Here is a 9737-nt window from a genome sequence, read left to right as displayed (position 1 = left end):
GATAATATTTTTTATTCTGGGGAAAGTTTTATTTTATGTTGGCTAGAATAAAAGCAGTTTTTAATTTTTTTAAAAACATTTTAAGGGCAATATTAATAGCCCTTTTTGAGCTATGTTTTTCGATAGTCTACAGAACAAACCATCGTTATTCAATAACTTTCCTAATTACCCTAACCTGCCTAGTTAACTTAATTAACCTAGCTGTATAGAAGTGTCTTGAAAAATATCTAGTCAAATATTATTTACTGTCATCATGACAAAGATAAAATAAACCAGTTATTAGAAATTAGTTATTAAAACTATTATGTTGAGAAATGTGTTAAAAAATCTCCTCTCCGTTAAACAGAAATTGGGAGAGAAAAATAAACAGAGGGGCTAATAATTCAGACTTCAACTGTACATCTAAAACGAATCAAAGAAAGCTCTTTTGATGAGAGAAATCTGAACACAGAGTTCTTTATTAAAGCTCAGTTTGCATTATACAAATATCAGTTTCAAACTGCATGCGGTGGCTTGGTCTGAGGCACAATACTAAGGTAAAACAGCATTGTTCATGTAGACAGAAAATAAAGGGACGGGGTGAGGAGGAGGAGGGTGAAATCAACATTTTGAATTGCATAAATTAAACTGAATATCGTGTAATATTGCAGTTTACCCACTAGGAATTTAAACTTGTTAGTTGTCATTTTTAATAGACGAGTAAAATATACACAAAGGTGACACTTGAGGAAAAAGACATTAAGAACAAGGTCAGCAATTAAGACAAGGAAGTAAGTTCATCTTGCGTTTTTTTTTTCTTTTTTTTTTGCTATCATGACAACAGAAGGTTTTTGAAATGAAATCTTTAAAGACAATAAATACAGAGCATGTTATCATATCACAACGATTCTCTACACCATAAATTAGACAGAGGGCTGAACGCAGATCTGCAATGAAAGCCCACTCTCTCTATACATACAGACACGCTTCTGTTAAAGGAGTGGAATATCAATATAATGAGGACTTGGACATTGACTGTAACTCATGGTCCAAATTCATTTCAGCCAAACGCGGCTCAGAAGAACTTGGTGTATGGTGCGGGACGTCCCTCGGGTTGTGTCCTGTCCATCACCTCTTTCACTCTCCATAAAAAAACAACAGAAATCTCATTTCAACTTGCTTTAGGAAACACTATTGCTGTTCCGAGCACACACACAAAAAAATAAAAATACCAAGGCCTTTGTTGGTGAAAATAAGTACACTGTTGATCTTCCATGTTTGTAAGACCAGAGCAGGCAAACTCAGCCATGACGGTGATGTAAAATGCAGATAATCACATATTTACTCTCACTATTCAAAACTAAATAATCCTCTTAAACAAAATGCAGCATAAAATGAAGTCGCATCCCTGAAAAAAAAAAAAAAAAAACAACAACTAAGAACCAAAAAGAAAGATAAAACAGGCACAAAATTTCAGGAAGCCTCCCGATTTTAGGAGTTTCCTTCACTGCAAAACCTCTGCGATAAACCAACCTGCCACTGCATAAGAGCGCCAATCACGAAACACTCTACTCGTCTGGATTTGGCAAATAAACATGGATTGGTCATGATTTAAGGAGCTACGACTGCTAGTCCTTCCACTTCCAAAGCAGATTTCAAAGAGAGCAATCCAAACAGAACTCAACACTGGGTTAGTTAAATCAAGCTTATCTTAAAAGGCAGAAAGCAGCTCAACTCCAAACTTTATCCTTAGATCAGTGGACGTAAAAAAGAAAGAAAGAAAAGCTTTAGTTGGGTGTCATGCTGCCCTGTGGACAGTCTACTGCCCTATAATGACCTTAGACCTTCGGTGGCTACAACAAAAAGTTTGGAGGAGTGACCCGTCACAATGCAATGAACACAGACAGCTGATACAAAAAAAGTCAGTGTATCATCATTATCATCATCATCATCAGTGATGAAGATAATAACGACGACAACAATATAATACCAATATTACAACTGACCCCAGATAATGAGGCCCAACTGAAGTAACATCATCAGTTTAGCGCTGATCACAGTACAACCTGTCGTTGTAAGGAATGTTCCGATCTCAGCGGGACAATGACAGGCCGGCGAGCCTAAATGAGGTGAGGGGGTGCGCACAGGAGAGGAGAAAAAGGGATTTGAAGGGGGGAATGTAGCAGTACTGGGAAAGGGGGAGGTAGAAGAGGAGTCGACGAGGAGAAATCAGAGAGTCCAAGAGTCCACGGCTCTACTCCCACTCGGTGGTTCCCGGTGGTTTGGACGTCAGGTCGTACATCACCCGTGAGATGCCGGGGATTTTCTTGATCTCGTTCACCATCTTGAGAACCACCTGCGGCCAGAGAAAGAGTTAAGCACAAAGCATATTCAGTGTTCAGCGATGGCCAGTAACTGGTTAACTGACATGCAATCTGGATGATCTTCTCACACTCCCAAAATCTGTATGTAGGATTAGAATAGATTACATTTTAAAAACTAAAGTTACTTTATGGATTACACAAAAGCAGTAAACAATTAATCATTCATTATACTGTGCATCTTTTTCACGTATTGCAACAATTTCCCATGACCATATAAATGTTAATAACCACTAAAATCTGCTCAACTTGAAAGATGCTAGCTTCTTTGGGAATTTTCATGGCAAGAATAATTTGTGTTTTATTTTATTATTGTTTTGTGCGTGTGTGTGTGTGTGTGAGTGTGTGTGTGTGCGCGTGCGTGCACGCATGTGTGCGTTATAATGCAGGCATTTCCAAACACTGTTGTAATTCAAATCCCAAGAATATTTACTTTCATTCAAATTTAAGTTCAAATTTAAGTTCACCTGAGATTTTGTTAATGTTTCAACAATTTAAACAACCTGTTGTATATTTACACAACTGCATGTACCTTACATATGCAGCTCTCTGCTTAGATTTAGGTTTACACAAGTCAGTTTGTGCACAAGATGGAAACATTGCTTTATGGGATGGAAATTCTGAAAGATTGTGGGTGTCAGGCATGTGATCAGTCAAGTATTAAAATGGTGAAGAAAATAAACATGATTTTGTATATTAATTTTAGTACATCAACACAAAGAACTGTTTTTGTATGAAGTAGGCTCTTTATCTCAGCATGACTAATAATTGAGAAGTAAAGCCAACCATTTGCCATTTCAAAGTCATTACATTAAGGAATGACTAAATAATTTCAGTCTGTATAGACTGAGAAGCACTCACTTTCAGTTTTTTTACAGTTTTACAGAAATTAAGTTTTAGTTCAGTTGGACAATGATCATTACACTTCTTAATTACACTTGCAGGAGCTTAAATGCAATTATTACTTCGCCACTAGAAGGCAATCTGCACTCACTGTGAGAAGGAGTAATAGATCACTGGTTCATCATCTCACCTGAGATTAACCAGTTCTCCAACTTGCCCTGGCTTAGCGACAAAGTCAGAACACACATATATCCACCTTTTTTCCCATGCCACATGATAAAAAAATGGGAGGATTCAATTTTCAAAAATTCAACTGAAAACAATCAATTAAACGTTTTTGAAAACTGAGCAGGAGATGTCATTTGTAAACTCATTAGGGGTGGCAAAAGGTGACAAATTAAGAGTGAAACTCATGTACTATATATATATATATATATATATATATATATATAAAATTCCATCATTCTGAGTTCGTAATAGTCCTAAAGGACAAGATAATAATTAAACATGGCAGTTTGTTTATGTTTTAGGTTGCTAAAAGAATCAATTGCTCCATTGTTATTGTTTTTTTTGCGCTTCTTATCCTTTCAGAAATGAACAAATGTGAGAGGGATGTCAGAAGCACTTCAATAATCATGCGCACATTATCATCATCAGATAAAATTTCAAATACAGACACGCAGTGAACACAGCAAATAGAGCTCTCTGGAGAAAGTGAAACCACTCGCTCTATGAAACCACTGGCTTTGTGGCGGTTCATCAAAATGACGACAAAGTTTGTTTGAGCTCGGGTCGACCATGGCTTGCTATTATATGTATATACTATTACAGTGTAATGTCTCAGCTGTGTATTTAAAATTGGCCCTTCTTTTGTTTTCATTCTCCTGGAATGTGCATGCGCTAGTGACGCTAATCTCTAAATAATAGCATTCAGCTGCGCGTCTAGCTCCTCTTTGGAAAGAGTACCCAAAAAATGGTACAGATTTTAGGTACTATGAATGCCATAAGCCTGAGGAAAGACATGTATTTGCTCTGGGACAGAAAATAAATATGTTTATATATTCAAATTAAAATCACATTCATATTGCAGCCTTTGTGATTAGCAAAGTGATTAAGATCTCAAGATATATATATATATATTTTTTTTTTTTTTGCATGTGAACAAAATATTGTGACCATTTTGTATACCAAAATATTAGGAACTATAAAACTATTAAATCTGAATTCAAGGGTTATTTAAAAAAATAAATAAGACTTAAGACAAAGCCACCCTGTAATGTCACAGTAACAAACCAAGCATAACATTATTTATAAGCATAAATAAGACACAAATCCAAAACACAGCACTCCCTCAGTTTTTATAGCTAAAGTCAAAATTATTCACCCTCCAGTCATTTTTTTTTTTACATTTCCAAGTGATGTTAACAGAGCAAGGACATTTCCAGTGTTTCCTATAATAGTATCATTTATTCTATAATTATCTTTTTAAATAAATATACAGTCTTTTTTATAGTTAACATTTTTATAATATGTATATTTTTAATATATTGTCTACTAAACACTCCACTGTTATTCAATTACCCACCTACTAATATGTCACGTGTAGCTAAGTCTTTAAATTGCACTACGTTGAATACTAGTATCTTGCAAAATAATGCATTGTCACCAAATCAAAGACAAGAGAAAATACTATTTAAAGAAACTCTCGGGAAAACTTTTTTCTCCAATAAATAATTTGAAAATAAAAAAATATATATTTTCATAATAATTAATTACTATTAATTGATAATTGTGATTTCAACTCTGCATACATAATTAGTTGCATAACATTATTATTTGAAATGATTTGTATTCATTGGAATGGAAGTTCCCCAAACCGGGGGTGCAACCCATCATTTTCAAATGCAGTAGTAACATGCAGAAAATGGTGGACATGGGAAAAAAGTTTGGCTAGATAACTGAAATTCTCACCTCCTCTGGGATCTGGTTGTCTGGAGTAGCAGCGATGCCGGTCATGAAGTCGCTGGTGATGAAGGTTCTAATGACGACAGAGCGTCTGCAGGATGGTTGTTTCTGCAGTGGGTCACGGTCAAAGTGCAGCGGTGTGAGGATAACTGGCATCTGACTGATCTTACTCGAGTAGCCTGTACATTAAACAAAAATTCTTTAATATTACACTTACAATATAACATATACAAGCTTATCTTTTGACAATGCCAGATTTTTGGATTAAAGCTAGTGAATGTTCATATGATGTCTGCATTTTCAGTACTTGAATGAAGATAAGAGTCTAGAAGTGGAACAATACACCTTGATTCATGACAACATTGTAATAAATGAAGTTCACGCAAAAACTCAAATGTTTACTCCAAACCTATTCCCAATGTTCCAAACACAGAAGATATTTTGAAAAGTTCAAAGTTTTACAGACATTTATATATTCAATTCAAGTTTAATTGTATAGCACGTTTTTACAATATTTATTGTTTTAAAGCAGCTTTACAAAAAGTGCACATTATCACATTATATTCAAATACAAGTTATTAAATATAAACATAGTTAACCTGCAGTTTTACAGCATATAGGAGAACAAACATTGTGCTCAGTGGCTATCTGTTAAGTGGCAAAATCGGCAAGTGCTGATAAATACTAAACTTCTTTTTAAGTTATCGGCTGTTAGAAAATGATTTTATTGCTCCACCTCTGACTCCTCTGCGTTTTTTTTTTTATTTATCTTTCTCTTAAATTAAATTAAATCCCACTTATTTGGAAATCTGCTTTTGTTTTACCCTTATTTAAAGGTAGAGGTCCAACACAACCAAATAATCAGTCTAGGCAAAATTCCTTGAAACAACTCCTTGTACTTTCTTCAATTTTTTCAGACTAATAAATATTCTGTCTGACTTCAGCTGCTTTACAACTAGTTAGTATGACAAAAATCTCATTTTACGATACAAGTCATCTCATATCCTGAAAAAGATATACATCACAATATAGTCAATCAGTTCATAGTTTATATACACTGACCACATGAATTCTTACACCAATGCCTAATTGTAAAACTTGCTAACACTTAGACACCCGCTAACATTAACACCCGCCAACCCGCCAAATGCGGGAAGATTTCAGTTTTGGCGAAAAGACAGCCGCTCCCACTAGCCACTTTGGCAGGTTGGAAATAATGTTTACATTGTAGTTTTCTTAATGCAGGTTTCGACAAAAAGGATGGCCCAATATGCGTGCAAATGTGATCTTAGAATCGAGACGCAGCATGACTGACAAAAATAACTGTGTTCACACAAACAAAAAGCAGGTGAACATCTTATGAGAGAATGATTACTCGCGCGCACAGGTGATGTGATGCGCGCGACTGTTAAAAAGTGCGGTCCCGTTTACTTGCGCAAAACAACTGTGTGTAGAGGAAGCACAACTGGTGCGATCGGTTCTCTTTGAAATAGACTAGACAAAAAGCGATGCTCGTGTAAACGGCAAACATTTTTGTAAGCAGCAGCGGCAGCCACTGCTTTCGTTTTAATTATTCTCAGGCATGTGATCATCCTTTCAATATCACTTGTGGAGTTTCACCTGCTTTCTTTTGCTTACAGTTATTTTTGTTAATATAGCCTAATTATCATCCTTTGCAATAACATTGCTTTAATATGAGATTAACTACCCATTTATGTGTAGTAACCGCTGATCTGGGACCTTTAGCCAGGACAGATTACTGTGCATATTTTAGATGCATGACAATAGATCTTTTTAAATGTCAATTAAAAAAAAAAAAGCACAAGTTTTGTCGAATAAAAGTGCGTGTATACAGCTATATGTTTGCTTGTTTTTTTGGGGGGGGGTGTGGTCAGATATGGTAAAATATGGCAACTCCTTAATTTTGAGTCCTAAAAAGTCATTTGAAATAAAAACCAATTCCAATGCAACACAACCCATTTGCTCAGGCACAGTGAGCTAGCTCACACACAACACACACAAACAGTGAAATAAATAAGGAGGCATGTGGACAGCACAAAATCTAAATCAAGTCATTTTAACATGCCAAAGTCACATTTATTAATACAAAATATATTTTCCAAGCAACAAAAGTGTGGCTAGTTAAAATGGAAAGTGGCTAGTAATGTTGGAAAACTTCTAGCCACAGTGGCTGGTGATCAAAAAAGTTAAGCCCTGCTTGCTAATATTGTTATTCAAAACCTATTATAAAATAAAGTGAAATGGTTTTACTCTTAAAACCATTTAAATACCAGAAATCTGTACAAGAAGTCTGTACAATAGTAAGACTTAAAATTCCCTTCAAATGTGAAAAGTGCTTTGAATGCTTAGAGAAGTGCTATAGAAATGTAATGAATTATTGTTATGAAAATTTGTTGCCTTGTCTAGGCAAAGCAGATTTTCCCCTCAGAGACATAACTGTGGTGAAAGCGTTTATACCGCTCTCGCAATAGCCATAGCTGTGGTTGGACTGTTTACACAGGCAAAAGGTTATGATAATAATGCAGCAGACGGCTCTTACCGGACTCCCTTAAAATGGAGTGTGCTACAAAGTCTGCCTGTCGCAGTGTGCTCAGTACACCAGTGGTCAGGAAGGTGGGTGTGATGTCTGTGGGCGGTTCCTTTACATGTGAACCGAAGACGTAAACAACTCTGCAGAGATGAGCAAGGACAAAAAAAGAAAATTATTGACAATAATGGACAATATAAGTCATGTGCATAAAAGAAATTTAGACAAAATGACACTCTTAAACCTACATACTTGTTCTTCTTCTACAATGCAATTTATTTTACCCCTTTTTAATTGAATAAATCTGATGCTTTTGTAGCTTTGGGTGTTGCTGTTTTTTCTTATATATTAACGTGCAAGTGAAAAAGCTACTGCTACTGTCTACACTAGACATGGAATGATAACCGTGTTCAAGGTATACCGCAGTTTGGAAAAGTCAATATTTTTTGCTGTATTGTTCCTAAGGTACGAGTAAGATTTTTTATTTTCGTTTATTTATTTATTTTTTCAGGACAACTATGTCCAGCAGAAAAGATCTCTAAATGTGCTGTTTTAAATTGTAAATAAATCTGTTTTTGAAACAAATTAACACAACAGAAGTCAATAATTTAAAATAAAAAGAATTAGTGTGTTTAAAGGGGGGAAAGTTAAACATTTAAAAAGAACATATTTTAGAACAATAATCACAATACAGAGAAACCGTGGCATTTTTAACAAAGGTTATCACACCGTCAGAATCTTATACCGCCCCATGCCCAGTCCACACATATATGTTGTCGATTTCACTCATGAAAACAGAGTATTGGGAGACTAAATCTGAAAATTTCTGAAAATTCTGGTCAGGGTGAAGATTTTCCAAAACTCTGGGTACAGCGTGTTAATGTGAACACTACAACTGGAAATTTTGCCTCACGACATCCCCGTGCTCACTGTTGTCTCCTTTCTAACTGGCCAACATGGCTGGGTTCACACCAAACATGAAACATGTGTCATGTAGACACAAATTAGTTTTTAAATGAAAGCAGGCAAAACTCAGTTTATCAAAATACAAGTGTAGGTGTGGACATAGTTTAAAACACTTTTTTATTATTAAAACACTTTTGTAACTAAATAAGCACACAGAAGATTTGACCCAAACATCAGAGAATATTCCTGGAGCTCCTCACAGTTAAGCACTAGAGCAAAGAGTCCATCTGTTGACATTACCTGTTGATGGAATGACAGATGCGAGGGATGAGTCTGGCCAGGAACATCAGAGAATCCCAGTGAGGAGCCTCTTTACTGCTCACCCCACAAACATAACTGTATGATCTTGAGTCTCCCTGTACAGACAGATCATATAGAATGAGAGTTAAATATAATATTTAATATTTTTAAATCTGCGATACACTTTGATTGGAAAATAATTTTTTAAAATATATACATGAAAAATAGTAAAATAAAAAAAGAGAAACATTTTTCATAAATATCCTGTTGGTGGCTGTTAAAAAGAATATTACAAAAAAGATATCATCAAATGCATGGATTGAAATTATAATGGAAAATTATAAAACAGACCAACTTCATACTGGGAAAGAAATTATGCAACATCGCATACACCTGATCTGATCATTAATGGCCCGTTTCCACTAAGACAGGGGTCACCAAACTTGTTCCTGGAGGGCCGGTGTGCTGCAGATTTTAGCTCCAACCCTAATCAAACACACCTGAACAAGCTAATCAAGCTCTTACTAGGTATACTTGAAACATCCAGGCAGGTGTGTTGGGGCAAGTTGGAGCTAAACCCAGCAGGGACACCGGCCCTCTAGGACCGAGATTGGTGACCCCTGCACTAAGAGGTACACAGCAGATTTTGTTGTTCTTGGCTTTGTGGCTGTTCATCAAGACAACGAGGTCCCAGGTTTGTTTGAGCTCAGGTCGACCATGGCTTGTTATTATATGTATATATTAATACGTTATAATGTCTCAACTGTGTTTTTAAAAATGTCGCTTAATTTGTTTTCATTCTCCTGCTTCTGCAT

At 35.7% G+C, this 9737-nt stretch overlaps 1 protein-coding gene across 1 annotated transcript in view; it reads right to left on the bottom strand.

The window, feature by feature from the left end:
• Nucleotides 1-425: 425 nt before the first annotated feature.
• The window catches only part of gmps (guanine monophosphate synthase), a 33583-nt gene continuing 24271 nt past the window's right edge, over nucleotides 426-9737 (bottom strand). The window contains exons 13-16 of the mRNA NM_200587.2: nucleotides 8923-9038; nucleotides 7729-7859; nucleotides 5175-5347; nucleotides 426-2335 (exon numbers count right to left, since the gene is read on the bottom strand). Of these exons, the coding sequence (NP_956881.2) occupies nucleotides 2234-2335; nucleotides 5175-5347; nucleotides 7729-7859; nucleotides 8923-9038 (522 nt within the window). The 3' untranslated portion in view covers nucleotides 426-2233. The remainder of the gene's footprint in view (nucleotides 2336-5174; nucleotides 5348-7728; nucleotides 7860-8922; nucleotides 9039-9737) is intronic.

This window comes from Danio rerio, chromosome 18 (genome assembly GCF_049306965.1).
Source record: "Danio rerio strain Tuebingen ecotype United States chromosome 18, GRCz12tu, whole genome shotgun sequence".
Taxonomy (NCBI): Eukaryota; Metazoa; Chordata; class Actinopteri; order Cypriniformes; family Danionidae; genus Danio; species Danio rerio.
Note: the sequence above shows the minus strand (reverse complement) of the source record. Positions and strands in the feature narration are given on the sequence as shown.